The sequence below is a fragment of the Melanerpes formicivorus genome, unplaced genomic scaffold (genome assembly GCF_026170545.1).
Source record: "Melanerpes formicivorus ecotype bairdi unplaced genomic scaffold, bMelFor1.0.p_v2 SCAF_164, whole genome shotgun sequence".
NCBI classification, from domain to species: domain Eukaryota; kingdom Metazoa; phylum Chordata; class Aves; order Piciformes; family Picidae; genus Melanerpes; species Melanerpes formicivorus.
The window spans coordinates 402388-428103 of record NW_027142516.1 but is presented as its reverse complement, the minus strand read 5'-3'; the positions used below and the strand labels follow the sequence as shown (position 1 = coordinate 428103).

At 62.5% G+C, this 25716-nt stretch overlaps 10 protein-coding genes and 1 long non-coding RNA gene across 11 annotated transcripts; 5 read left to right on the top strand and 6 right to left on the bottom strand.

Annotated features, from left to right (window-relative positions):
* Positions 1–532: 532 nt before the first annotated feature.
* Positions 533–1647, bottom strand: LOC137457173 (scale keratin-like). The gene is made up of 2 exons (XM_068168993.1): positions 1618–1647; positions 533–1216 (listed from the first exon to the last, which is right to left on the bottom strand). Exon 2 carries the CDS (start codon positions 1193–1195, stop codon positions 809–811), a length of 387 nt encoding a protein of 128 aa, XP_068025094.1. The 5' UTR covers positions 1196–1216; positions 1618–1647; the 3' UTR covers positions 533–808.
* Positions 1648–2638: 991 nt separating this feature from the next.
* Positions 2639–3408, top strand: LOC137457171 (scale keratin-like). Its single transcript, XM_068168991.1, has 2 exons — positions 2639–2711; positions 2817–3408. The coding sequence occupies exon 2, from the start codon at positions 2840–2842 to the stop codon at positions 3224–3226; it is 387 nt and encodes a 128-aa protein (XP_068025092.1). The 5' UTR covers positions 2639–2711; positions 2817–2839; the 3' UTR covers positions 3227–3408.
* A 1641-nt stretch (positions 3409–5049) lies between these two features.
* Positions 5050–6224, bottom strand: LOC137457172 (scale keratin-like). The gene is made up of 2 exons (XM_068168992.1): positions 6130–6224; positions 5050–5733 (listed from the first exon to the last, which is right to left on the bottom strand). The coding sequence occupies exon 2, from the start codon at positions 5710–5712 to the stop codon at positions 5326–5328; it is 387 nt and encodes a 128-aa protein (XP_068025093.1). The 5' UTR covers positions 5713–5733; positions 6130–6224; the 3' UTR covers positions 5050–5325.
* Positions 6225–7198: 974 nt separating this feature from the next.
* LOC137457185 (scale keratin-like) lies at positions 7199–7922 on the top strand. Its single transcript, XM_068169008.1, has 2 exons — positions 7199–7224; positions 7331–7922. The coding sequence occupies exon 2, from the start codon at positions 7354–7356 to the stop codon at positions 7738–7740; it is 387 nt and encodes a 128-aa protein (XP_068025109.1). The 5' UTR covers positions 7199–7224; positions 7331–7353; the 3' UTR covers positions 7741–7922.
* Positions 7923–10052: 2130 nt separating this feature from the next.
* LOC137457182 (scale keratin-like) lies at positions 10053–11326 on the bottom strand. Its single transcript, XM_068169004.1, has 2 exons — positions 11229–11326; positions 10053–10828 (listed from the first exon to the last, which is right to left on the bottom strand). Exon 2 carries the CDS (start codon positions 10805–10807, stop codon positions 10421–10423), a length of 387 nt encoding a protein of 128 aa, XP_068025105.1. The 5' UTR covers positions 10808–10828; positions 11229–11326; the 3' UTR covers positions 10053–10420.
* Positions 11327–12302: 976 nt separating this feature from the next.
* On the top strand, positions 12303–13021 carry LOC137457213 (scale keratin-like). Its single transcript, XM_068169042.1, has 2 exons — positions 12303–12323; positions 12430–13021. Exon 2 carries the CDS (start codon positions 12453–12455, stop codon positions 12837–12839), a length of 387 nt encoding a protein of 128 aa, XP_068025143.1. The 5' UTR covers positions 12303–12323; positions 12430–12452; the 3' UTR covers positions 12840–13021.
* A 1626-nt stretch (positions 13022–14647) lies between these two features.
* On the bottom strand, positions 14648–15734 carry LOC137457184 (scale keratin-like). The gene is made up of 2 exons (XM_068169006.1): positions 15705–15734; positions 14648–15331 (listed from the first exon to the last, which is right to left on the bottom strand). Exon 2 carries the CDS (start codon positions 15308–15310, stop codon positions 14924–14926), a length of 387 nt encoding a protein of 128 aa, XP_068025107.1. The 5' UTR covers positions 15311–15331; positions 15705–15734; the 3' UTR covers positions 14648–14923.
* Positions 15735–16761: 1027 nt separating this feature from the next.
* Positions 16762–17496, top strand: LOC137457188 (scale keratin-like). The gene is made up of 2 exons (XM_068169011.1): positions 16762–16798; positions 16905–17496. The coding sequence occupies exon 2, from the start codon at positions 16928–16930 to the stop codon at positions 17312–17314; it is 387 nt and encodes a 128-aa protein (XP_068025112.1). The 5' UTR covers positions 16762–16798; positions 16905–16927; the 3' UTR covers positions 17315–17496.
* A 1619-nt stretch (positions 17497–19115) lies between these two features.
* On the bottom strand, positions 19116–20271 carry LOC137457179 (scale keratin-like). The gene is made up of 2 exons (XM_068169001.1): positions 20202–20271; positions 19116–19799 (listed from the first exon to the last, which is right to left on the bottom strand). The coding sequence occupies exon 2, from the start codon at positions 19776–19778 to the stop codon at positions 19392–19394; it is 387 nt and encodes a 128-aa protein (XP_068025102.1). The 5' UTR covers positions 19779–19799; positions 20202–20271; the 3' UTR covers positions 19116–19391.
* Positions 20272–21230: 959 nt separating this feature from the next.
* Positions 21231–21995, top strand: LOC137457218 (scale keratin-like). The gene is made up of 2 exons (XM_068169047.1): positions 21231–21297; positions 21402–21995. The coding sequence occupies exon 2, from the start codon at positions 21426–21428 to the stop codon at positions 21810–21812; it is 387 nt and encodes a 128-aa protein (XP_068025148.1). The 5' UTR covers positions 21231–21297; positions 21402–21425; the 3' UTR covers positions 21813–21995.
* Positions 21996–24209: 2214 nt separating this feature from the next.
* Positions 24210–25377, bottom strand: LOC137457229 (uncharacterized). Its single transcript, XR_010991219.1, has 2 exons — positions 25232–25377; positions 24210–24894 (listed from the first exon to the last, which is right to left on the bottom strand). It is a non-coding gene; the product is annotated as an uncharacterized lncRNA (long non-coding RNA).
* Between the last annotated feature and the right edge of the window lie 339 nt (positions 25378–25716).

Here is a 25716-nt window from a genome sequence, read left to right as displayed (position 1 = left end):
AAAGAGGAAAGGAAATTGGAGAGGAAGGCGTTGACGAAAAGGAATGAAAAGAGAAGTGGAAGGAGAAGAAGAGATGGAATGGAAATGAGTTGGGGAAGAGGAGGAAAAAGCAATTGAGAAGGGGTAGTGCAGGTGACCACAACCTCTGCCCTCTGCCTTCCCTTGCAGAGCCTTCAGCAGAGCTGTGCAGGCAGTGAGGGGCAGGAGCCATGGTAGCTCTTGGCCCTGGCTGGCTGCAAGCCCCTGGGGCACCTCCGCTCCTGGCCAGGGAGCCTGCAGCTGTGAAGTACCACTCGGCCTGCCAGTCCTGCAGGCAGGGCAGCTGAGCAGCTTTGGGCAGGGCCCTCAGAGCTGAGGACGAGGTGGCTGTGTGGGCAGAGGTGCCAGGTCTGAGGGATGCCCCAGAGGGAGCTGATCAGGGCTGTGCTGGGGCTAGGGAAGTGCACTGTCCCGGCCAGGGGGCAGCAAGTGCAGGGGGAAGGAGCCCTGAGGCCGGTCTGGGGCTGGCAAGGACACACGGAGAGGCAGGGGGTGGCTGCAGCATTGTTTTATTGCAAGGGCAGCGAAAGAGGCACTGGAGGCAGAGGAGTGGGGCAGAGGCAGGCAGCTTGTGCCTCCCTGCAGGCTTGCAGAGAGCTCTTCGGGCAGCTTTGTGTCAGCTGTGGCTGCTGCAGGGAGTAGTAAGTGTGCGGAGGAGCCCTGGAGGAGTGGAGGCTGTGGTCAGGGTGAGGAGGCAGGAGGAGAGGAGCAAGGAGCTGAAGGGGGAAGCGGAGCAGTGGGCGAGGAGCTGAGGCAGCTGGGGCTGTGCCTAGCAGGGCCCGCAGGTGTCCCAGAGCTTCTTGGTGTAGCGAGGCAGCAGGCAAGGGCTGCAGGCAGGAGCAGCGTAGGGTCTGCCAAAGGTGCAGAGCCCCCCCGAGGCCTGGGTGGCGCCGGCGCCGTAGAGGCCCCCCAGCCCCAGGGAGCCCCCAAAGGCAGGGGCTCCGGAGGAGCCCACCACGGCTTGCTGGGGGAAGGAGCTGAGGATGGGGCCGGGGAAGGTGACGACGACAGGGGGCGGCTGGATGAAGGCCGTGGAGTCGGGGCACTGGCGGGCACACAGCTCGTTGCAGCTCTCAGCGATGGGCTGGGGCACGGCCACGCTGGTTCTGGGTGGGCACACGTCGGCCTTGGGTGGGCACAGGTCGTAGCAGGACATCGTTGTGGGCGAGAGCTGAGCCTGGAGGACACAGGAAAAAGCAGAGCAGTCAGGAGCAAGGATCAGATCCCAGGGCAGAGCAGGATTTTGTCTCGCAGAGCCAGTCCGCAGCTGGAGAGCTCAGTGCCAGCCGTTGCCCACAGTGCCCACCAACTTCCCTTCTCCCCGCCAGAGCCCCGAGTGCCCTGCTCTCTGCAGCCCTCCCCGGGCCCTCTCTCCACGCTGCCAGGGCACACCAAGCCCTCGCCGAGAGCCTGTGCAGGGCCTGGCTTGCAGGGTGCCGGCCGGGGGCTCCTTCCTCCTCCTGCAGCCCTGCCCGCCCAAGCCTGCTGCCAGCCTGCCCGCTGCTGCCAGAGCTCTCCTGGCCAGCGAGGCCCCGGGCTGGTCCCTGCCACAGCACAGGGAGCCCCAGGGGCACTCACCGAGCCTTGAGCTGAGCAGACGCAGGCAGGAGCAGTGGATGGCAGTGGCTGGCCAGGGCACAGCTTTTATGCTGTGGTGGCCAGCACGGGGAGGAGCTGCCAGGCTGGGGGCAGGAGGCTCTTGCTGGCCGAGCCCCTGCCTCCTCCCAGCCCGACACGGGGCTGTGCTGCTGACGCCGCTGCCTGCCCAGCCCCAAGCCGCTCGCCCAGCCCCGGCACTGCCCCACCCGGGGCTCTTGCCAGCTGCCACCTCCTGAGTGCCACCAGCCCTGCTGGCTCCCAGCCAGCACCAGGGACCAAGCCAGGGCACTCCTCTGCCCACTGCCTGCTCAGCACCGAGGGCCCAGCATTGCCCACTCCAGCAGGCAGCCTCCCTCTGCCTGCAGGCTTTGCCCATGCCCCTCTGCAAAGCTGGGCGACAAAGACCTCTCCTGCTCCTCCCTGACACCACAACCACACAGTTCCATAGGGAGCCTTCCAGCTCAGTTCTGCCAGCCCTGCCCCACTCCTCCCATTCCCTCTCAGCAGTCCCTACAGCCCCATGGCAGGGCAGGTGCCCACTGGCTCTCAGCACACAGAGCAGCACAGAATCCTTTCACCTGGGAAGGATCTTTCTTAAGATTGATCCTAAATGGAAGGCAAGAGAAGATAGGAGAGGGCACAGCAAGGAGCTGCGCTGAGGAGGGCACAGCAACAGCTCTGTTTGGAGGCAAGACTGAGGGCCCTGGGGCTGTGCAGCCTGTCCAGGAGTTGACTGAGTGGGGAAGGGCTCAGTGCTTCGGGGTGAGGAGGATGACACCACCTCAGAGGTGTCCCCAGAGGTGGCAGGGCTGGGGGTGATGCCTGCTGCCCTTGTGCCCACACAGCAGAAAGGAGAGGAAATGCTGGCAGTGGAATGTGCTGCTGTGGGGAGGAGAAGCTGAGTCAGGCAGAGGGGCAGGATCTGGGCATCGCTGTCCTCCTTGGCAGCAGGGAGTGGCCCCTCTGCAGGCTGGCCCAGCTGGTGCTGAGCAATGGCAGGGCCCCTATAAAAGCTCTGCCCGTGCCACTGGCTGCCATCCACTGCTCTGGCCACCTTCTCCTCGGGGAACAGGGTAAGTGTGCCAGCTCTGCTGCTGCTGCTGCCTGCTGCTGCAGCCCTGCCCCTCCGCTGGGGCTCTGCCCTCTGCCTCTGCACTGCCATCTGTGCCCTCTTGCAGAGCTGCGTCTGACCCGCCCCAAGATGTCCTGCTACGACCTGTGCCCACCCAAGGCCGACGTGTGCCCACCCAGAACCAGCGTGGCCGTGCCCCAGCCCATCGCTGAGAGCTGCAACGAGCTGTGTGCCCGCCAGTGCCCCGACTCCACGGCCTTCATCCAGCCGCCCCCTGTCGTCGTCACCTTCCCCGGCCCCATCCTCAGCTCCTTCCCCCAGCAAGCCGTGGTGGGCTCCTCCGGAGCCCCTGCCTTTGGGGGCTCCCTGGGGCTGGGGGGCCTCTACGGCGCCGGCGCCACCCAGGGCTCGGGGGGGCTCTGCACCTTTGGCAGACCCTACGCTGCTCCTGCCTGCAGCCCTTGCCTGCTGCCTCGCTACACCAAGAAGCTCTGGGACACCTGCGGGCCCTGCTAGGCACAGCCCCACGCTGCCCCCACACCACTGCCCAGCGCCACTGCCCCCATGCACAGTGAGCCTCTGCACAAGAGCCTTCTGAAGGCAGCAACCTCTGCCAGCAGCCCTGCTGCCTCCTGCCCACCAGCTCCCTGACCACCTCTCCTGCCTCTGTGTCCACAATAAATGTTTCTGGCATCCAACTTTGCTCTCTCTTGCTCCTCCTTGCAAGTCCGAAGACCATCAGGGGGTGGGGGGCAGGTGCCTGGCTCCTGAGGGAGGTGCCAGCAGGGTCAGAGCTGCCCAGGGGAGGTGAGGGTGGGTGCTGTTGGGAGAGGAGGATGCAGGCAGCAGGCAGAGGAGAGGGAGCCTTGCCTGTGGCTCGCAGGGTGTGTGGGCAGGGCAGAGAGCAGCACAGGCTGTGACTGAGCTCCTCGGCCTGGGCTGCTCAGCGCAGAAGGGAGCAGCACCGCAGCTGCCAGCTCCCAGCCGGGAGGCTCTGTCCAGTGCTGAGCTCGCAGCGCAGATGCGGAGCTGCTGCAGAGGCTGCAGCCAAAGCCACGCAGGGCATGGAGGCAGAGAGAGCATCTCCCTGGACAGAGCCTCAGCGTCTGGGACTGTTGCTGTCGGCCGGGAAGAGATAGAGGGCATCTCTGGAAGGAGCACACAAGTCGGAGGAGGAGGAGGAGTGAGGAAGAGGGAGCCAGGCTGCTTGCAGAGGTGTGCAGTGGCCAGAGAAGAGGCCATGGGCAGCAGCTCAGGCTGCAGGGACTGCAGCTCAGCCTCCCAAAGGACTTGATCCCTGCGAGGGTGACTGAGCCGTGGCACAGGTTGTTTCAGAGGCTGAAGTAAAGGAAGGAAAGGTTTGGGGATGTGGTAAAGAGAGAGAAAAAAGGAAACCACGTGGAAAAGGGATTAAGAAGGCAAACAGGAGAGGAATGGGATAGGGATGAAGAAAATGGAAAGGGATGATGGAGGAGACGAATTAGGGAAAGGGGGAAGGGGAAGCAAATTTGTAGGTGAAGAACATTGAAAGAAATGAATGAACAGAATGGATAAGGGGAAGGAAAAGGGGGAAAACGAAGAGAGGAGTCAATGGAAATGAGACGAGGCACAAGAAAATGAAATGAAAGTGGAAAAATAAGCCAAAGATGGAGAGAATTGAAGGGGAAGTGACAAAAGAAGTGGAAAAATTAAAGGCAAATGAAGGGAGAAGCAGAAGGAGCAGATGAAAGAGAAGAGGAAGATGTTGAAGAAAATGAAAGGAATAGAAAAGGGGATGGGAAAAATGGAAAAGAAACAAGGGGAGAAGGAAGAGGAAGGGAAACTGAAGAGAAGAAGGTGAAGAAAAGGAATGAAAAATGAAGTGGAAGGAGTAGAAGAAGAGGAAAGGAAATGAGCTGGGCCTGAGGAAAAAAAACAATTGAGAAGGGGTAGTGCAGGTGGCCACAAACTCTGCCCTCTGCCTTCCCTTGCAGAGCCTTCAGCAGAGCTGTGCAGGCAGAGAGGGGCAGGAGCCATGGCAGCTCTTGGCCCTGGTGGGGTGCAAGCCCCTGGGGCAGCTCTACTCCTGCCCAGGGAGGCTGCAGCTGTGCAGTGCCCCCCGGGCTGCCTGTCCTGCATGCAGGGCAGCTGAGCAGCTTTGGGCATGGCCCTTCAGGCTGAGGGCCAGGAGACTGTGTGGGAACAGGTGCCAGGGCTGGAGGGTTCCCCAGAGACAGCTGAGCAGGGCTGCACTGGGGCTCAGGTAGGGCCCAGTCCCAGCCGGGGGGCACAGCAAGTGCAGGGGGAAGGAGCCCTGAGGCCGGGCTGGGGCTGGCAAGGACACACGGAGAGGCAGGGGGTGGCTGCAGCATTGTTTTATTGCAAGGGCAGCAAAAGAGGCACTGGAGACAGAGGAGTGGGGCAGAGGCAGGCAGCTTGTGCCTCCCTGCAGGCTTCCAGAGAGCTCTTCGGGCAGCTTTGTGTCAGCTGTGGCTGCTGCAGGGAGCAGCAAGTGTGCGGAGGAGGCCTGGAGGAGTGGAGGCTGTGGGCAGGGTGAGGAGGCAGGAGGAGAGGAGCAAGGAGCTGAAGGGGGAAGCGGAGCAGTGGGCGAGGAGCTGAGGCAGCTGGGGCTGTGCCTAGCAGGGCCCGCAGGTGTCCCAGAGCTTCTTGGTGTAGCGAGGCAGCAGGCAAGGGCTGCAGGCAGGAGCAGCGTAGGGTCTGCCAAAGGTGCAGAGCCCCCCCGAGGCCTGGGTGGCGCCGGCGCCGTAGAGGCCCCCCAGCCCCAGGGAGCCCCCAAAGGCAGGGGCTCCGGAGGAGCCCACCACGGCTTGCTGGGGGAAGGAGCTGAGGATGGGGCCGGGGAAGGTGACGACGACAGGGGGCGGCTGGATGAAGGCCGTGGAGTCGGGGCACTGGCGGGCACACAGCTCGTTGCAGCTCTCAGCGATGGGCTGGGGCACGGCCACGCTGGTTTTGGGTGGGCACACGGTGGCCTTGGGTGGGCACAGGTCGTAGCAGGACATCTTTGTGGGCGAGAGCTGAGCCTGGAGGACGCAGAACAAAGCAGAGCAGTCAGGAGCAAGGAACAGATGCCAGGGCAGAGCAGGTTCTTGGCTCGCACAGCCAGCCCGCAGCTGGAGAGCTCAGAGCCGCTGCCCACAGTGCCCAACCCTTCCCTTCTACCCGCCAGAGCTCCGAGTGCCCTGCTCTCTGCAGCCCTCCCCGAGCCCTCTCTCCACGCTGCCAGGGCACACCAAGCCCTCGCCGAGAGCCTGTGCAGGGCCTGGCTTGCAGGGTGCCAGCCGAGGGCTCCTTCCTCCTCCTGCAGCCCTGCCCGCCCAAGCCTGCTGCCAGCCTGCCCGCTGCTGCCAGAGCTCTCCTGGCCAGCGAGGCCCCGGGCTGGTCCCTGCCACAGCACAGGGAGCCCCAGGGCCACCCACCGAGCCTTGAGCTGAGCAGAGGCAGGCAGGAGCAGTGGATGGCAGTGGCCGGCCAGGGCACAGCTTTTATGCTGTGGTGGCCAGCACGGGGAGGAGCTGCCAGGCTGGGGGCAGGAGGCTCTTGCTGGCCGAGCCCCTGCCTCCTCCCAGCCCGACACGGGGCTGTGCTGCTGACGCCGCTGCCTGCCCAGCCCCAAGCCGCTCGCCCAGCCCCGGCACTGCCCCACCCGGGGCTCTTGCCAGCTGCCACCTCCTGATTGCCACCAGCACTGCTGGCTCCCAGCCAGCACCAGGGACCAAGCCAGGGCACTCCTCTGCCCACTGCCTCCTCAGCACCGAGGGCCCAGCATTGCCCACTCCAGCAGGCAGCCTCCCTCTGCCTGCAGGCTTTGCCCATGCCCCTCTGCAAAGCTGGGCGACAAAGACCTCTCCTGCTCCTCCCTGACACCACAACCACACAGTTCCATAGGGAGCCTTCCAGCACAGCCTCTGCCAGCCCTGCCCCACTCCTCCCATTCCCTCTCAGCAGTCCCTACAGCCCCATGGCAGGGCAGGTGCCCGATGGCTCTCAGCACACAGAGCAGCACAGAATCCTTTCACCTGGGAAAGATCTTTCTTAAGATTGATCCAAAATGGAAGGCAAGAGGAGATAGGAGAGGGCACAGCAAGGAGCTGCGCTGAGGAGGGCACCGCAACAGATCAGTTGATAGACAAGGCTGTGGGCCCTGGGGCTGTGCAGCCTGTCCAGGAGTTGTCTGAGTGGGGAAGTGCTCAGTGCTTCGGGGTGAGGAGGATGAGGCCACCTCAGAGGTGTCCCCAGAGGTGCCTGGGCTGGGGGTGATGCCTGCTGCCCTTGTGCCCACACAGCAGAAAGGAGAGGAAATGCTGGCAGTGGAATGTGCTGCTGTGGGGAGGGGAAGCTGAGTCAGGTAGAGGGGCAGGGTCTGGGCAGCGCTGTCCTCCTTGGCAGCAGGGAGTGGCCCCTCTGCAGGCTGGCCCAGCTGGTGCTGAGCAATGGCAGGGCCCCTATAAAAGCTCTGCCTGTGCCACTGGCTGCCATCCACTGGTCTGGCCACCTTCTCCTCGGGGAACAGGGTAAGTGTGCCAGCGCTGCTGCTGCTGCTGCCTGCTGCTGCAGCCCTGCCCCTCCGCCCGGGGCTCTGCCCTCTGCCTCTGCACTGCCATCTGTGCCCTCTTGCAGAGCTGCGTCTGACCCGCCCCAAGATGTCCTGCTACGACCTGTGCCCACCCAAGGCCGACGTGTGCCCACCCAGAACCAGCGTGGCCGTGCCCCAGCCCATCGCTGAGAGCTGCAACGAGCTGTGTGCCCGCCAGTGCCCCGACTCCACGGCCTTCATCCAGCCGCCCCCTGTCGTCGTCACCTTCCCCGGCCCCATCCTCAGCTCCTTCCCCCAGCAAGCCGTGGTGGGCTCCTCCGGAGCCCCTGCCTTTGGGGGCTCCCTGGGGCTGGGGGGCCTCTACGGCGCCGGCGCCACCCAGGCCTCGGGGGGGCTCTGCACCTTTGGCAGACCCTACGCTGCTCCTGCCTGCAGCCCTTGCCTGCTGCCTCGCTACACCAAGAAGCTCTGGGACACCTGCGGGCCCTGCTAGGCACAGCCCCACGCTGCCCCCACACCACTGCCCAGCACCACTGCCCCCATGCACAGTGAGCCTCTGCACAAGAGCCTTCTGAAGGCAGCAACCTCTGCCAGCAGCCCTGCTGCCTCCTGCCCACCAGCTCCCTGACCACCTCTCCTGCCTCTTTGTCCACAATAAATGTTTCTGGCATCCAACTTTGCTCTCTCTTGCTCCTCCTTGCAAGTCTGAAGACCATCAGGGGTGGGGGGCAGTTGCCTGGCTCCTGAGGGAGGTGCCAGCATGGTCAGGGCTGCCCAGGTGAGGTGAGGGTGGGTGCTGTTGGGAGAGGAGGACGCAGGCAGCAGGCAGAGGAGAGAGAGCCTTGCCTGGGGCTCGCAGGGTGTGTGGGCAGGGCAGAGAGCAGCACAGGCTCTGGCTGAGCTCCTCGGCCTGGGCTGCTCAGCGCAGAAGGGAGCAGCAGCGCAGCTGCCAGCTCCCAGCCGGGAGGCTCTGTCCAGTGCTGAGCTCGCAGCGCAGCGCAGATGCGGAGCTGCTGCAGAGGCTGCAGCCAAGGCCACACAGGGCATGGAGGCAGAGGCAGCATCTCCCTGGACAGAGCCTCAGCGTCTGGGACTGTTGCTGCCTGCCAGGAGGAGCTTGAGGGCATCTCAAGAAGGAGCACAAAAGTCAGAGGAGGAGGAGGAGTGAGGAAGAGGGAGCCAGGCTGCTTGCAGAGGTGTGCAGTGGCCAGAGAAGAGGCCTTGGGCAGCAGCTCAGGCTGCAGGGACTGCAGCTCAGCCTCCCAAAGGACTTGATCCCTGCGAGGGTGACTGAGCAGTGGCACAGGTTGTTGCCAGAGTCCCAAAGAAAGGACAGAGAGGTTTGGGGATGTGGTAGGGAGAAGATAGAAGGAAACCATGTGGAAAGGGAACATGGGTGTAAGGAGAAGAGGAATGGGATGGGTAGGGAGAAAAAGGAAATGGAAAAGAGAGAAGAGGTAGGAAGGGTAAGGGTAAAGCAAAAGCGAAGGTGAAAAAGGAGAAGTGAAAGCAATGAAAGAAAGGAACAAACAAGGGGAAGGGAAAGCAAAGCAGAAGATGGGAGGCAAAGCAAATGTGAAGGAACAGAGGAAATAGAAAAGAAGGGGAAGCAGAGCAAGGGAAGGGGAGGCCAAAGGAGAGAAGAAATGGCAGAGGGAAATGACTGGTGAAGAGGAATAGAAGGATGAAGGAAGTAGAAGGGGAAATGAAAGCTGGAAGGGAAGCAGAAGAGGAAGGTGTAAGAAAAAATGAAATGAAATGAAAAAGGGAAGGAGGCAAAGAAGGAGAAAATTAGAATGGAAAAAGGGGAGAGGAAGGAGAAAGGGAAGTGGAAGAGCAAGAAGGTGAAGAAAAGGAATGAAAAGTAAAGTGGGAGGAGGAGAAGAGGAAAGGAAGCAAGGGTGGGAAGAGGAAGAAAGAGAAATTGGGAAGGGGTTGGGGCACCTGGAGACAAGCTCTGCCCTCTCCAACCCCATTGCTACAGCAGCTTCCCCTGGAGCAGGTCCCACAGGAAGGCATCCAGGTGGCTTTTGAGACCTGAGAGGAGGCTCCAGAAACTCTCTGGGCAGCCTGCTCCAGGCCTCCAGCACCCCCACCACAAACAAGTTGCTCCTGCTGCTCAGCTGCAGCCGCCTGAGCTCCACTTTGTGTCCCTTGCCCCTTTGACTGCCCCTGGGTACCACTGAGCAGAGTCTGGCCCCAGCCTCTTGTCCCTGACAGCCTTCAGCTCCTGCTGAGCATTGCTCAGATCCCCTCTGGCACTGTTCCTCTCCAGTTCTCAGCCCCAGGGCTCTCAGCCTTTGCTCCTCACAGAGCTGCTCCAGGCCCCTCAGCAGCTTCCCACTCCTCTGCTCCCTTCACAGCATCTTCAGCAGGAGTTTGGGGGGGGGGGGGGGGGAAGGGGGTGAAGGGGCTCAGCTAAAACCTTCTTGCTCTTTGCAGTCTCTAGAACCTGAAGCAGGCAGAAAGGCTGCAGCTGGACAGCTGCCTGCTGAAAGCAGGAGACAGCTTGAAAGGGAGAGAAAAGAGACACAGGATGGAAAGAGCTCTTTGAAAGCAGGAGTTCTGCTCTGCCTCCAGCAAAGCTGCCTGAAACTGGCCAGGAAGGCAAAGTGCTGCTGAAAGGAATCAAGAGCAGAGAACACACAGCGAGGGGGAATGCAGCACAGGGTGGTGAGGGGGACACAGAGGGCAAGGCCCAGGGCAGTGGAGCTGAAGCAGCTCTGTGCCAGGGGCAGGGCTGCACTCAGGGAAATGTTCAGCAGTGGTCAAAAACTTGAACAGAAAGACCAAAAATCACTGAAATATCGATGCACAAAAGATTTATTGGGAAGGTCCACGTGGAGGAAATCACAGATCAAAGGAAGAGAAGAGAGAGGAGGAGAGAATGGAAAAGTGCAGCTAAAAGCTTTGACTCCTTCAGGCTTGAACAACACTGAGGGCAAACCAAAGCAAATGCTGCAGAGGAGGAGAGAGACACAAAGAGAAGGAGGAGCTGAAAGGAGCTGAAAACACAAAGCAAAGTCAATTTACAACTGAGCAGAGCAGGGAAGAGAGAAGCTGAGGGGAAAGGGAAGGGTTAAAAGGAACCAGAGCAAAGGGTTAGGGAAAACAAAAAGGCTTCAAAGACACAGGTTGGGAAACGGCTTCCAGGATGGAGCAGGGGCAGGGATCTAGCAGGGCCCGCAGGTGTCCCAGAGCTTCTTGGTGTAGCGAGGCAGCAGGCAAGGGCTGCAGGCAGGAGCAGCGTAGGGTCTGCCAAAGGTGCAGAGCCCCCCCGAGGCCTGGGTGGCGCCGGCGCCGTAGAGGCCCCCCAGCCCCAGGGAGCCCCCAAAGGCAGGGGCTCCGGAGGAGCCCACCACGGCTTGCTGGGGGAAGGAGCTGAGGATGGGGCCGGGGAAGGTGACGACGACAGGGGGCGGCTGGATGAAGGCCGTGGAGTCGGGGCACTGGCGGGCACACAGCTCGTTGCAGCTCTCAGCGATGGGCTGGGGCACGGCCACGCTGGTTTTGGGTGGGCACACGTCGGCCTTGGGTGGGCACAGGTCGTAGCAGGACATCGTTGTGGGTGAGAGCTGAGCCTGGAGGACACAGGAAAAAGCAGAGCAGTCAGGAGCAAGGATCAGATGCCAGGGCAGAGCAGGATTTTTTCTCACAGAGCCAGCCCGCAGCTGGAGAGCTCAGTGCCACCCGTTGCCCACAATGCCCACCCCTTCCCTTCTGCCCGCCAGAGCCCCGAGTGCCCTGCTCTCTGCAGCCCTCCCCGGGCCCTCTCTCCAAGCTGCCAGGGCACACCAAGCCCTCCCCGAGAGCCTGTGCAGGGCCTGGCTTGCAGGGTGCCGCCCGGAGGCTTCTTCCTCCTCCTGCAGCCCTGCCCGCCCAAGCCTGCTGCCAGCCTGCCCGCTGCTGCCAGAGCTCTCCTGGCCAGCGAGGCCCCGGGCTGGTCCCTGCCACAGCACAGGGAGCCCCAGGGGCACTCACCGAGCCTTGAGCTGAGCAGAGGCAGGCAGGAGCAGTGGATGGCAGTGGCCGGCCAGGGCACAGCTTTTATGCTGTGGTGGCCAGCACGGGGAGGAGCTGCCAGGCTGGGGGCAGGAGGCTCTTGCTGGCCGAGCCCCTGCCTCCTCCCAGCCCGACACGGGGCTGTGCTGCTGACGCCGCTGCCTGCCCAGCCCCAAGCCGCTCGCCCAGCCCCGGCACTCCCCCACCCGGGGCTCTTGCCAGCTGCCACCTCCTGAGTGCCACCAGCCCTGCTGGCTCCCAGCCAGCACCAGGGACCAAGCCAGGGCACTCCTCTGCCCACTGCCTGCTCAGCACCGAGGGCCCAGCATTGCCCACTGCAGCAGGCAGCCTCCCTCTGCCTGCAGGCTTTGCCCATGCCCCTCTGCAAAGCTGGGCGACAAAGACCTCTCCTGCTCCTCCCTGACACCACAGCCACACGGTTCCATAGGGAGCCTTCCAGCACAGCCTCTGACAGCCCTGCCCCACTCCTCCCATCCCCTATCAATGGTCTCTAGAGCCCCATGGCAGGGCAGGTGCCAGTTGGCTCTCAGCACACAGAGCATCACAGAATCCTTTCACCTGGGAAGGATCTTTCTGAGGATTGATCCAAACTGGAAGGCAAGAGGAAGAAGGAGAGGGCACAGAAAGGAGCTGTGCTGAGCAGGGCACATAAAGAGCTCTGTTGGGAGGCAATGCTGAGGGCCCTGGGGCTGTGCAGACTTTCCAGGAGATGACTTACTGGGAAAGGGCTCAGTGCTTCGGGGTGAGGAGGATGAGGCCAGCTCAGAGGTATCCCCAGAGGTGGCAGGGCTGGGGGTGATGCTTGCTGCCCTTGTGTCCACACAGCAGAAAGGAGAGGAAATGCTGGCAGTGGAATGTGCTGCTGTGGGGAGGGGAAGCTGAGTCAGGCAGAGGGGCAGGGTCTGGGCAGCGCTGTCCTCCGTGGCAGCAGGGAGTGGCCCCTCTGCAGGCTGGCCCAGCTGGTGCTGAGCAATGGCAGGGCCCCTATAAAAGCTCTGCCCGTGCCACTGGCTGCCATCCACTGCGCTGGACACCTCCTCCTCGGGGAACAGGGTAAGTGTGCCAGCGCTGCTGCCTGCTGCTGCCTGCTGCTGCAGCCCTGCCCCTCCGCTGGGGCTCTGCCCTCTGCCTCTGCACTGCCATCTGTGCCCTCTTGCAGAGCTGCGTCTGACCCGCCCCAAGATGTCCTGCTACGACCTGTGCCCACCCAAGGCCACCGTGTGCCCACCCAAAACCAGCGTGGCCGTGCCCCAGCCCATCGCTGAGAGCTGCAACGAGCTGTGTGCCCGCCAGTGCCCCGACTCCACGGCCTTCATCCAGCCGCCCCCTGTCGTCGTCACCTTCCCCGGCCCCATCCTCAGCTCCTTCCCCCAGCAAGCCGTGGTGGGCTCCTCCGGAGCCCCTGCCTTTGGGGGCTCCCTGGGGCTGGGGGGCCTCTACGGCGCCGGCGCCACCCAGGCCTCGGGGGGGCTCTGCACCTTTGGCAGACCCTACGCTGCTCCTGCCTGCAGCCCTTGCCTGCTGCCTCGCTACACCAAGAAGCTCTGGGACACCTGTGGGCCCTGCTAGGCACAGCCCCACGCTGCCCCCACACCAATGCCCAGCACCACTGCCCCCATGCACAGTGAGCCTCTGCACAAGAGCCTTCTGAAGGCAGCAACCTCTGCCAGCAGCCCTGCTGCCTCCTGTCCACCAGCTCCCTTACCACCTCTCCTGCCTCTGTGTCCACAATAAATGTTTCTGGCATCCAACTTTGCTCTCTCTTGCTTCTCCTTGCAAGTCTGAAGACCATCAGGGGTGGGGGGCAGTTGCCTGTATTCTGAGGTATGTGACAGCAGGGTCAGGGCTGCCCAGGTGAGGTGAGGGTGGGTGCTGTTGGGAGAGGAGGATGCAGGCAGCAGGCAGAGGAGAGAGAGCCTTGCCTGGGGCTCGCAGGGTGTGTGGGCAGGGCAGAGAGCAGCACAGGCTCTGGCTGAGCTCCTCGGCCTGGGCTGCTCAGCGCAGAAGGGAGCAGCAGCGCAGCTGCCAGCTCCCAGCCGGGAGGCTCTGTCCAGTGCTGAGCTCGCAGCGCAGATGCGGAGCTGCTGCAGAGGCTGCAGCCAAAGCCACGCAGGGCATGGAGGCAGAGAGAGCATCTCCCTGGACAGAGCCTCAGCGTCTGGGACTGTTGCTGTTGTCCGGGAGGAGATAGAGGGCATCTCTGGAAGGAGCACACAAGTCGGAGGAGGAGGAGGAGTGAGGAAGAGGGAGCCAGGCTGCTTGCAGAGGTGTGCAGTGCTCAGAGAAGAGGCCATGGGCAGCAGCTCAGGCTGCAGGGACTGCAGCTCAGCCTCCCAAAGGACTTGATCCCTGCGAGGCTGACTGAGCCGTGGCACAGGTTGTTCCAGAGGCTGAAGTAAAGGAAGGAAAGGTTTGGGGATGTGGTAAAGAGAGAGAAAAAAGGAAACCACGTGGAAAAGGGATTATGAAGGCAAAGAGGAGAGGAATGGGATAGGGATGAAGAAAATGGAAAGGGATAATGGAGGAGAAGAATTAGGGAAAGGGGGAAGGGAAAGCAAATTTGTAGCTGAAGAACATTGAAAGAAATGAATGAACAGAATGAATAAGGGGAAGGAAAAGGGGGAAAAAGAAGAGGGGAGGCAATGGAAATGAGAAGAGGCAGAAGAAAATGAAATGAAAGAGGAAAAAGAAGACAAAGAGGGAGAGAAAGTGAAAGGGGAGTGAAAAAGAAACGGGACATAAAGGGAGAAGCGGAAGGAGGAGAGGAAAGAGAAGTAGAAGACGAAGATGAAGAAAGGAAAAGAAAAGGAGAAGGGGAAATTGGATAGGAAAAAAAGGGGAGAAGAAAGAGGAAAGGAAATTGAAGGGGAAGAAGGTGAAGAAAAGGAATGAAAAGTGAAGTGGAAGGAGAAGAAGAGATGGAATGGAAATGAGTTGGGCAAGAGGAAGGAAAAGCAATTGAGAAGGGGTAGTGCAGGTGGCCACAACCTCTGCCCTCTGCATTCCCTTGCACAGCCTTCAGCAGAGCTGTGGAGACAGCAAGGGGCAGGAGCCTTGGCAGCTCTTGGCCCTGGCTGGCTGCAAGCCCCTGGGGCAGCTCTGCTCCTGCCCAGGGAGGCTGCAGCTGTGCAAAGGCCCCCGGGCTGCTTATCCTGCAGGCAGGGCAGCTGAGCAGCTTTGGGCAGGGCCCTCAGAGCTGAGGACCAGGAGGCTGTGTGGGTAGAGGTGCCAGGGCTGGGGGGTGCCTCGTAGGCAGGTGATCAGGGCTGTGCTGGAGCTCAGGCAGTGCCCTGTCCCAGCCAGGGGGCAGCAAGTGCAGGGGGAAGGAGCCCTGAGGCCGGGCTGGGGCTGGCAAGGACACACGGAGAGGCAGGGGGTGGCTGCAGCATTGTTTTATTGCAAGGGCAGCAAAAGAGGCACTGGAGACAGAGGAGTGGGGCAGAGGCAGGCAGCTTGTGCCTCCCTGCAGGCTTGCAGAGAGCTCTTCGGGCAGCTTTGTGTCAGCTGTGGCTGCTGCAGGGAGCAGCAAGTGTGCAGAGGAGGCCTGGAGGAGTGGAGGCTGTGGTCAGGGTGAGGAGGCAGGAGGAGAGGAGCAAGGAGCTGAAGGGGGAAGCGGAGCAGTGGGCGAGGAGCTGAGGCAGCTGGGGCTGTGCCTAGCAGGGCCCGCAGGTGTCCCAGAGCTTCTTGGTGTAGCGAGGCAGCAGGCAAGGGCTGCAGGCAGGAGCAGCGTAGGGTCTGCCAAAGGTGCAGAGCCCCCCCGAGGCCTGGGTGGCGCCGGCGCCGTAGAGGCCCCCCAGCCCCAGGGAGCCCCCAAAGGCAGGGGCTCCGGAGGAGCCCACCACGGCTTGCTGGGGGAAGGAGCTGAGGATGGGGCCGGGGAAGGTGACGACGACAGGGGGCGGCTGGATGAAGGCCGTGGAGTCGGGGCACTGGCGGGCACACAGCTCGTTGCAGCTCTCAGCGATGGGCTGGGGCACGGCCACGCTGGTTTTGGGTGGGCACACGTTGGCCTTGGGTGGGCACAGGTCGTAGCAGGACATCGTTGTGGGCGAGAGCTGAGCCTGGAGGACGCAGAACAAAGCAGAGCAGTCAGGAGCAGGGATCAGATCCCAGAGCAGAGCAGCTGGAGAGCTCAGAGCCAGCCCCTTGCCCACAGTGCCCACCCCTTCCCTTCTGCCCGCCAGAGCCCCGAGTGCCCTGCTCTCTGCAGCCCTCCCCGGGCCCTCTCTCCACGCTGCCAGGGCACACCAAGCCCTCGCCGAGAGCCTGTGCAGGGCCTGGCTTGCAGGGTGCCGGCCGGGGGCTTCTTCCTCCTCCTGCAGCCCTGCCTGCCCAAGCCTGCTGCCAGCCTGCCCGCTGCTGCCAGAGCTCTCCTGGCCAGCGAGGCCCCGGGCTGGTCCCTGCCACAGCACAGGGAGCCCCAGGGGCACTCACCGAGCCTTGAGCTGAGCAGAGACAGGCAGGAGCAGTGGATGGCCGTGGCCGGCCAGGGCACAGCTTTTATGCTGTGACGGCCAGCCCGGGGAGGAGCTGCCAGGCTGGGGGCAGGAGGCTCTTGCTGGCCGAGCCCCTGCCTCCTCCCAGCCCGACACGGGGCTGTGCTGCTGACGCCGCTGCCTGCCCAGCCCCAAGCCGCTCGCCCAGCCCCGGCACTGCCCCACCCGGGGCTCTTGCCAGCTGCCACCTCCTGAGTGCCACCAGCCCTGCTGGCTCCCAGCCAGCACCAGGGACCAAGCCAGGGCACTACTCTGCCCACTGCCTCCTCAGCAGCGAGGGCCCAGCATTGCCCACTCCAGCAGGCAGCCTCCCTCTGCCTGCAGGCTTTGCCCATGCCCCTCTGCAAAGCTGGGCGACAAAGACCTCTCCTGCTCCTCCCTGCCACCACAACCACACAGTTCCATAGGGAGCCTTCCAGCACAGCCTCTACCAGCCCTGCCCCACTCCTCCCATTCCCTCTCAGCGGTCCCTACATCCCCATGGCAGGGCAGGTGCCTGATGGCTCTCAGCACACAGAGCATCACAGAATCCTTTCACCTGGGAAGGATCATCTGAGCATTGCTCCTAACTGGAAGGCAAGAGGAGCAAGTAGAGGGCACAGGAAGGAGCTGTGCTGAGGAGGGCACAGCCACAGCTCTGTTGGGAGGCAAGGCTGAGGGCCCTGGGGTTGTGCAGCCTGTCCAGGAGTTGTCTGAGTGGGGTTGGGCTCAGTGCTTCGGGGTGAGGAGGATGACACCACCTCAGAGGTGTCCCCAGAGGTGGCAGGGCTGGGGGTGATGCCTGCTGCCCTTGTGCCCACACAGCAGAAAGGAGAGGAAATGCTGGCAGTGGAATGTGCTGCTGTGGGGAGGGGAAGCTGAGTCAGGCAGAGGGGCAGGATCTGGGCAGCCCTGTCCTCCTTGGCAGCAGGGAGTGGCCCCTCTGCAGGCTGGCCCAGCTGGTGCTGAGCAATGGCAGGGCCCCTATAAAAGCTGTGCCCGTGACACTGGCTGCCATCCTCTGCTCTGGACACCTTCTCCTCGGGGAACAGGGTAAGTGTGCCAGCGCTGCTGCTGCTGCTGCCTGCTGCTGCAGCCCTGCCCCTCCGCCCGGGGCTCTGCCCTCTGCCTCTGCACTGCCATCTGTGCCCTCTTGCAGAGCTGCGTCTGACCCGCCCCAAGATGTCCTGCTACGACCTGTGCCCACCCAAGGCCGACGTGTGCCCACCCAAAACCAGCGTGGCCGTGCCCCAGCCCATCGCTGAGAGCTGCAACGAGCTGTGTGCCCGCCAGTGCCCCGACTCCACGGCCTTCATCCAGCCGCCCCCTGTCGTCGTCACCTTCCCCGGCCCCATCCTCAGCTCCTTCCCCCAGCAAGCCGTGGTGGGCTCCTCCGGAGCCCCTGCCTTTGGGGGCTCCCTGGGGCTGGGGGGCCTCTACGGCGCCGGCGCCACCCAGGCCTCGGGGGGGCTCTGCACCTTTGGCAGACCCTACGCTGCTCCTGCCTGCAGCCCTTGCCTGCTGCCTCGCTACACCAAGAAGCTCTGGGACACCTGCGGGCCCTGCTAGGCACAGCCCCACGCTGCCCCCACACCACTGCCCAGCACCACTGCCCCCATGCACAGTGAGCCTCTGCACAAGAGCCTTCTGAAGGCAGCAACCTCTGCCAGCAGCCCTGCTGCCTCCTGCCCACCAGCTCCCTGACCACCTCTCCTGCCTCTTTGTCCACAATAAATGTTTCTGGCATCCGACTTTGCTCTCTCTTGCTCCTCCTTGCACTATCAGGGGTTGGGAGGTGGGTGCCTGGCTCCTGAGGGAGGTGCCAGCAGGGTCAGAGCTGCCCAGGTAAGGTGAGGGTGGGTGCTGTTGGGAGAGGAGGATGCAGGCAGCAGGCAGAGGAGAGAGAGCCTTGCCTGGGGCTCGCAGGGTGTGTGGGCAGGGCAGAGAGCAGCACAGGCTCTGGCTGAGCTCCTCGGCCTGGGCTGCTCAGCGCAGAAGGGAGCAGCAGCGCAGCTGCCAGCTCCCAGCCGGGAGGCTCTGTCCAGTGCTGAGCTCGCAGCGCAGATGCGGAGCTGCTGCAGAGGCTTCAGCCAAGGCCACGCAGGGCATGGAGGCAGAGATAGCATCTCCCTGGACAGAGCCTCAGCGTCTGGGACTGTTGCTGTTGGCCGGGAGGAGCTTGAGGGCATCTCTGGAAGGAGCACAAAAGTCGGAGGAGGAGGAGGAGTGAGGAAGAGGGAGCCAGGCTGCTTGCAGAGGTGTGCAGTGCTCAGAGAAGAGGCCATGGGCAGCAGCTCAGGCTGCAGGGACTGCAGCTCAGCATCCCAAATTACTTGATCCCTGCGAGGCTGACTGAGCCGTGGCACAGGTTGTTGCCAGAGGCTGAAGTAAAAGAAGGAAAGGTTTGGGGATGTGGTAAAGAGAGAGAAAAAAGGAAACCACGTGGAAAAGGGATTATGAAGGCAAAGAGGAGAGGAATGGGATAGGGATGAAGAAAATGGAAAGGGATAATGGAGGAGAAGAATTAGGGAAAGGGGGAAGGGAAAGCAAATTTGTAGGTGAACAACATTGAAAGAAATGAATGAACAGAATGGATAAGGGGAAGGAAAAGGGGGAAAAAGAAGAGGGGAGGCAATGGAAATGAGAAGAGGCAGAAGAAAATGAAATGAAAGAGGAAAATGGAGCCAAAGAGGGAGAGAAAGTGAAAGGGGAGTGAAAAAGAAATGGCATATAAAGGGAGAAGAGGAAGGCAGAGATGAAAGAGAAGTAGAAGAGGAAGATGAAGAAAGGAAAAGAAAAGGAGAAGGGGAAAATGGATAGGAAAAATGGGGAGAAGAAAGAGGAAAGGAAATTGGAGAGGAAGACGTTGAAGAAAAGGAATGAAAAGTGAAGTGGAAAGAGAAGAAGAGATGGAATGGAAATGAGTTGGGGAAAAGGAGGAAAAAGCAATTGAGAAGGGGTAGTGCAGGTGGCCACAACCTCTGCCCTCTGCCTTCCCTTGCAGAGCCTTCAGCAGAGCTGTGCAGGCAGTGAGGGGCAGGAGCCATGGTAGCTCTTGGCCCTGGCTGGCTGCAAGCCCCTGGGGCACCTCTGCACCTGGCCAGGGAGCCTGCAGCTGTGAAGTTCCCCTCGGCCTGCCAGTCCTGGAGGCAGGGCAGCTGAGCAGCTTTGGGCAGGGCCCTCAGAGCTGAGGACGAGGCGGCTGTGTGGGCAGAGGTGCCAGGTCTGAGGGATGCCCCAGAGGGAGCTGATCAGGGCTGTGCTGGGGCTAGGGAAGTGCACTGTCCCAGCCAGGGGGCACAGCAAGTGCAGGGGAAAGGAGCCCTGAGGCCGGGCTGGGGCTGGCAAGGACACATTGAGAGGCAGGGGGTGGCTGCAGCATTGTTTTATTGCAAGGGCAGCAAAAGAGGCACTGGAGACAGAGGAGTGGGGCAGAGGCAGGCAGCTTGTGCCTCCCTGCAGGCTTCCAGAGAGCTCTTCGGGCAGCTTTGTGTCAGCTGTGGCTGCTGCAGGGAGCAGGAAGTGTGCGGAGGAGCCCTGGAGGAGTGGAGGCTGTGGTCAGGGTGAGGAGGCAGGAGGAGAGGAGCAAGGAGCTGAAGGGGGAAGCGGAGCAGTGGGCGAGGAGCTGAGGCAGCTGGGGCTGTGCCTAGCAGGGCCCGCAGGTGTCCCAGAGCTTCTTGGTGTAGCGAGGCAGCAGGCAAGGGCTGCAGGCAGGAGCAGCGTAGGGTCTGCCAAAGGTGCAGAGCCCCCCCGAGGCCTGGGTGGCGCCGGCGCCGTAGAGGCCCCCCAGCCCCAGGGAGCCCCCAAAGGCAGGGGCTCCGGAGGAGCCCACCACGGCTTGCTGGGGGAAGGAGCTGAGGATGGGGCCGGGGAAGGTGACGACGACAGGGGGCGGCTGGATGAAGGCCGTGGAGTCGGGGCACTGGCGGGCACACAGCTCGTTGCAGCTCTCAGCGATGGGCTGGGGCACGGCCACGCTGGTTTTGGGTGGGCACACGGTGGCCTTGGGTGGGCACAGGTCGTAGCAGGACATCGTTGTGGGCGAGAGCTGAGCCTGGAGGACACAGAAAAAAGCAGAGCAGTCAGGAGCAAGCATCAGATCCCAGGGCAGAGCAGATTCATGGCCCGCACAGTCAGCCCGCAGCGAGAGAGCTCAGAGCCAGACCCTTGCCCACAGACGCCCCCCCCTTCCCTTCTGCCCGCCAGAGCCCCGAGTGCCCTGCTCTCTGCAGCCCTCCCCGGGCCCTCTCTCCACGCTGCCAGGGCACACCAAGCCCTGGCCGAGAGCCTGTGCAGGGCCTGGCTTGCAGGGTGCCGGCCGGGGGCTCCTTCCTCCTCCTGCAGCCCTGCCCGCCCAAGCCTGCTGCCAGCCTGCCCGCTGCTGCCAGAGCTCTCCTGGCCAGCGAGGCCCCGGGCTGGTCCCTGCCACAGCACAGGGAGCCCCAGGGGCACCCACCGAGCCTTGAGCTGAGCAGAGGCAGGCAGGGGCAGTGGATGGCAGTGGCCGGCCAGGGCACAGCTTTTATGCTGTGGTGGCCAGCACGGGGAGGAGCTGCCAGGCTGGGGGCAGGAGGCTCTTGCTGGCCGAGCCCCTGCCTCCTCCCAGCCCGACACGGGGCTGTGCTGCTGACGCCGCTGCCTGCCCAGCCCCAAGCCGCTCGCCCAGCCCCGGCACTCCCCCCACCCGGGGCTCTTGCCAGCTGCCACCTCCTGAGTGCCACCAGCCCTGCTGGCTCCCAGCCAGCACCAGGGACCAAGCCAGGGCACTCCTCTGCCCACTGCCTGCTCAGCACCGAGGGCCCAGCATTGCCCACTGCAGCAGGCAGCCTCCCTCTGCCTGCAGGCTTTGCCCATGCCCCTCTGCAAAGCTGGGCGACAAAGACCTCTCCTGCTCCTCCCTGACACCACAACCACACAGTTCCATAGGGAGCCTTCCAGCACAGCCTCTGCCAGCCCTGACACATGTCTGCCATCCACTTTCAACGTTCCCTACATCCCCATGTCAGGGCAGGTGCCCGTTGGCCCTCAGCACACAGAGCATCACAGAATCCTTTCACCAGGGAAGGATCTTTCTGAGCATTGTTCCTAACTGGAAGGCAAGAGGAGCAAGGAGAGGGCACAGCAAGGAGGTGTGCTGAGGAGGGCACAGCAACAGCTCTGTTGGGAGGCAAGGCTGAGGGCCCTGGGGCTGTGCAGCCTGTCCAGGAGTTGTCTGAGTGGGGTTGGGCTCAGTGCTTCGGGATGAGGAGGATGACACCACCTCAGAGGTGTCCCCAGAGGAGCCTGGGCTGGGGGTGATGCCTGCTGCCCTTGTGTCCACACAGCAGAAAGGAGAGGAAATGCTGGCAGTGGAATGTGCTGCTGTGGGGAGGAGAAGCTGAGTCAGGTAGAGGGGCAGGGTCTGGGCAGCCCTGTCCTCCTTGGCAGCAGGGAGTGGCCCCTCTGCAGGCTGGCCCAGCTGGTGCTGAGCAATGGCAGGGCCCCTATAAAAGCTCTGCCCGTGCCACTGGCTGCCATCCACTGCTCTGGCCACCTTCTCCTCGGGGAACAGGGTAAGTGTGCCAGCGCTGCTCCCTGCTGCCTGCTGCTGCAGCCCTGCCCCTCCGCCCGGGGCTCTGCCCTCTGCCTCTGCACTGCCATCTGTGCCCTCTTGCAGAGCTGCGTCTGACCCGCCCCAACGATGTCCTGCTACGACCTGTGCCCACCCAAGGCCGACGTGTGCCCACCCAGAACCAGCGTGGCCGTGCCCCAGCCCATCGCTGAGAGCTGCAACGAGCTGTGTGCCCGCCAGTGCCCCGACTCCACGGCCTTCATCCAGCCGCCCCCTGTCGTCGTCACCTTCCCCGGCCCCATCCTCAGCTCCTTCCCCCAGCAAGCCGTGGTGGGCTCCTCCGGAGCCCCTGCCTTTGGGGGCTCCCTTGGGCTGGGGGGCCTCTATGGTGCCGGCGCCACCCAGGCCTCGGGGGGGCTCTGCACCTTTGGCAGACCCTACGCTGCTCCTGCCTGCAGCCCTTGCCTGCTGCCTCGCTACACCAAGAAGCTCTGGGACACCTGCGGGCCCTGCTAGGCACAGCCCCACGCTGCCCCCCACACCACTGCCCAGCACCACTGCCCCCATGCACAGTGAGCCTCTGCACAAGAGCCTTCTGAAGGCAACAACCTCTGCCAGCAGCCCTGCTGCCTCCTGCCCACCAGCTCCCTGACCACCTCTCCTGCCTCTTTGTCCACAATAAATGTTTCTGGCATCCGACTTTGCTCTCTCTTGCTCCTCCTTGCACTATCAGGGGTTGGGAGGTGGGTGCCTGGCTCCTGAGGGAGGTGCCAGCAGGGTCAGGGCTGCCCAGGTGAGGTGAGGGTGGGTGCTGTTGGGAGAGGAGGATGCAGGCAGCAGGCAGAGGAGAGAGAGCCTTGCCTGGGGCTCGCAGGGTGTGTGGGCAGGGCAGAGAGCAGCACTGGCTCTGGCTGAGCTCCTCGGCCTGGGCTGCTCAGCGCAGAAGGGAGCAGCACCGCAGCTGCCAGCTCCCAGCCGGGAGGCTCTGTCCAGTGCTGAGCTCGCAGCGCAGATGCGGAGCTGCTGCAGAGGCTGCAGCCAAAGCCACGCAGGGCATGGAGGCAGAGATAGCATCTCCCTGGACAGAGCCTCAGCGTCTGGGACTGTTGCTGTTGGCCGGGAGGAGCTTGAGGGCATCTCTGGAAGGAGCACACAAGTCGGAGGAGGAGGAGGAGTGAGGAACAGGGAGGCAGGCTGCTTGCAGAGGTGTGCAGTGCTCAGAGAAGAGGCCATGGGCAGCAGCTCAGGCTGCAGGGACTGCAGCTCAGCCTCCCAAAGGACTTGATCCCTGCGAGGGTGACTGAGCCGTGGCACAGGTTGTTGCCAGAGGCTGAAGTAAAGGAAGGAAAGGTTTGGGGATGTGGTAAAGAGAGAGAAAAAAGGAAACCACGTGGAAAAGGGATTATGAAGGCAAAGAGGAGAGGAATGGGATAGGGATGAAGAAAATGGAAAGGGATGATGGAGGAGACGAATTAGGGAAAGGGGGAAGGGAAAGCCAATTTGTAGGTGAAGAACATTGAAAGAAATGAATGAACAGAATGAATAAGGGGAAGGGAAAGGAGGAAAAAGAAGAGGGGAGGCAATGGAAATGAGAAGAGGCAGAAGAAAATGAAATGAAAGAGGAAAATGGAGCCAAAGAGGGAGAGAAAGTGAAAGGGGAGTGAAAAAGAAATGGGACATAAAGGGAGAAGAGGAAGGCAGAGATGAAAGAGAAGTAGAAGAGGAAGATGAAGAAAGGAAAAGAAAAGGAGAAGGGAAAAGTGGAAAAGAAACAAGGGGAGAAGAAAGAGGAAAGGAAATTGGAGAAGAAGAAGTTGAAGAAAAGGAATGAAAAGTGAAGTGGAAGGAGAAGAACAGTGTGGCCAGCAGGAGCAGGGAGGTCATTCTGCCCCTGTACACTGCACTGGTTAGGCCACACCTGAAGTCCTGTGTCCAGTTCTGGGCCCCTCAGTTTAGGAAGGAGGTTGAGCTGCTGGAAGGTGTCCAGAGAAGAGCAACAAAGTTGGTGAGGGGTTTGGAACACAAGCCCTATGAGGAGAGGCTGAGGGAGCTGGGGTTGCTCAGCCTGGAGAAGAGGAGACTCAGGGGTGACCTTATCACTCTCTACAACTACCTGAAGGGAGGTTGTAGACAGGCTGATGATGGTCTCTTCTCCCAGGCACCCAGTACCAGAACAAGAGGACGCAGTCTCAGGCTGCGCCAGGGGAGGTTCAGGTTGGATGTTAGGAAGAAGTTCTATACAGAGAGAGTGATTGCTCATGGGAATGGGCTGCCCGGGGAGGTGGTGGAGTCACCGCCACTGGAGGTGTTCAGGAGGAGACTTGCTGGGGTGCTTGGTGCCATGGGTTAGCTGTTTGGGTGGGTTGGATTGGTTGATGGGTTGGACACGATGATCTTGAAGGTCTCTTCCAACCTGGTTTGGTTTATTCTATTCTATTCTAATAAAGAAGAGGTGGAATGGAAATGAGTTGGGGAAGAGGAAGAAAAAGCAATTGAGAAGGGGTAGTGCAGGTGGCCACAACCTCGGCCCTCTGCCTTCCCTTGCAGAGCCTTCAGCAGAGCTGTGCAGGCAGTGAGGGGCAGGAGCCATGGTAGCTCTTGGCCCTGGCTGGCTGCAAGCCCCTGGGGCACCTCTGCACCTGGCCAGGGAGCCTGCAGCTGTGAAGTTCCCCTCGGCCTGCCAGTCCTGGAGGCAGGGCAGCTGAGCAGCTTTGGGCAGGGCCCTCAGAGCTGAGGACGAGGCGGCTGTGTGGGCAGAGGTGCCAGGTCTGAGAGATGCCCCAGAGGGAGCTGATCAGGGCTGTGCTGGGGCTAGGGAAGTGCACTGTCCCGGCCAGGGGGCACAGCAAGTGCAGGGGGAAGGAGCCCTGAGGCCGGGCTGGGGCTGGCAAGGACACATTGAGAGGCAGGGGGTGGCTGCAGCATTGTTTTATTGCAAGGGCAGCAAAAGAGGCACTGGAGACAGAGGAGTGGGGCAGAGGCAGGCAGCTTGTGCCTCTCTGCAGGCTTCCAGAGAGCTCTTCGGGCAGCTTTGTGTCAGCTGTGGCTGCTGCAGGGAGCAGCAAGTGTGTGGAGGAGCCCTGGAGGAGTGGAGCCGGTGGTCAGGGTGAGGAGGCAGGAGGAGAGGAGCAAGGAGCTGAAGGGGGAAGCGGAGCAATGGGCGAGGAGCTGAGGCAGCTGGGGCTGTGCCTAGCAGGGCCCGCAGGTGTCCCAGAGCTTCTTGGTGTAGCGAGGCAGCAGGCAAGGGCTGCAGGCAGGAGCAGCGTAGGGTCTGCCAAAGGTGCAGAGCCCCCCCGAGGCCTGGGTGGCGCCGGCGCCGTAGAGGCCCCCCCAGCCCCAGGGAGCCCCCAAAGGCAGGGGCTCCGGAGGAGCCCACCACGGCTTGCTGGGGGAAGGAGCTGAGGATGGGGCCGGGGAAGGTGACGACGACAGGGGGCGGCTGGATGAAGGCCGTGGAGTCGGGGCACTGGCGGGCACACAGCTCGTTGCAGCTCTCAGCGATGGGCTGGGGCACGGCCACGCTGGTTCTGGGTGGGCACACGGTGGCCTTGGGTGGGCACAGGTCGTAGCAGGACATCGTTGTGGGCGAGAGCTGAGCCTGGAGGACGCAGAACAAAGCAGAGCAGTCAGGAGCAAGGATCAGAATCCAGAGCAGAGCAGATGGAGATCTCAGAGCCAGCCCCTTGCCCACAGTGCCCACCCCTTGCCCTTCTGCCCGCCAGAGCCCCGCGTGCCCTGCTCTCTGCAGCCCTCCCCGGGCCCTCTCTCCACACTGCCAGGGCACACCAAGCCCTGGCAGAGAGCCTGTGCAGGGCCTGGCTTGCAGGATGCCAGCCGGGGACTCCTTCCCCCTGCCGCCCAACCTCCTGCAGCCCTGCCTGGCCAAGCCCCGGGCTGGTCCCTGCCACAGCACAGGGAGCCCCAGGGGCACTCACCGAGCCTTGAGCTGAGCAGAGGCAGGCAGGAGCAGTGGATGGCAGTGGCCGGCCAGGGCACAGCTTTTATGCTGTGTTGGCCAGCACGGGGAGGAGCTGCCAGGCTGGGGGCAGGAGGCTCTTGCTGGCCGAGCCCCTGCCTCCTCCCAGCCCGACACGGGGCTGTGCTGCTGACGCCGCTGCCTGCCCAGCCCCAAGCCGCTCGCCCAGCCCCGGCACTCCCCCACCCGGGGCTCTTGCCAGCTGCCACCTCCTGAGTGCCACCAGCCCTGCTGGCTCCCAGCCAGCACCAGGGACCAAGCCAGGGCACTCCTCTGCCCACTGCCTGCTCAGCAGCACCGAGGGTCCTGCTTAGTCACAGGCAGCATGGCCAGAGCCCTGCAGCTCCCTGCTGAGCCCTGCCCTGCAGCCTGCCTCTGCAGCTCCAGCCTTGCTTGCAGCCACACTCTGCATCTGTTGGAGCAGCCCAGGCCAGGGCTGAGCTC

Bases quoted from the DNA above. Each gene is read 5' to 3' on its own strand.
- LOC137457173 (XM_068168993.1), bottom strand. From the start codon at position 1,195: ATGTCCTGCTACGACCTGTGCCCACCCAAGGCCGACGTGTGCCCACCC.
- LOC137457171 (XM_068168991.1), top strand. From the start codon at position 2,840: ATGTCCTGCTACGACCTGTGCCCACCCAAGGCCGACGTGTGCCCACCC.
- LOC137457172 (XM_068168992.1), bottom strand. From the start codon at position 5,712: ATGTCCTGCTACGACCTGTGCCCACCCAAGGCCACCGTGTGCCCACCC.
- LOC137457185 (XM_068169008.1), top strand. From the start codon at position 7,354: ATGTCCTGCTACGACCTGTGCCCACCCAAGGCCGACGTGTGCCCACCC.
- LOC137457182 (XM_068169004.1), bottom strand. From the start codon at position 10,807: ATGTCCTGCTACGACCTGTGCCCACCCAAGGCCGACGTGTGCCCACCC.
- LOC137457213 (XM_068169042.1), top strand. From the start codon at position 12,453: ATGTCCTGCTACGACCTGTGCCCACCCAAGGCCACCGTGTGCCCACCC.
- LOC137457184 (XM_068169006.1), bottom strand. From the start codon at position 15,310: ATGTCCTGCTACGACCTGTGCCCACCCAAGGCCAACGTGTGCCCACCC.
- LOC137457188 (XM_068169011.1), top strand. From the start codon at position 16,928: ATGTCCTGCTACGACCTGTGCCCACCCAAGGCCGACGTGTGCCCACCC.
- LOC137457179 (XM_068169001.1), bottom strand. From the start codon at position 19,778: ATGTCCTGCTACGACCTGTGCCCACCCAAGGCCACCGTGTGCCCACCC.
- LOC137457218 (XM_068169047.1), top strand. From the start codon at position 21,426: ATGTCCTGCTACGACCTGTGCCCACCCAAGGCCGACGTGTGCCCACCC.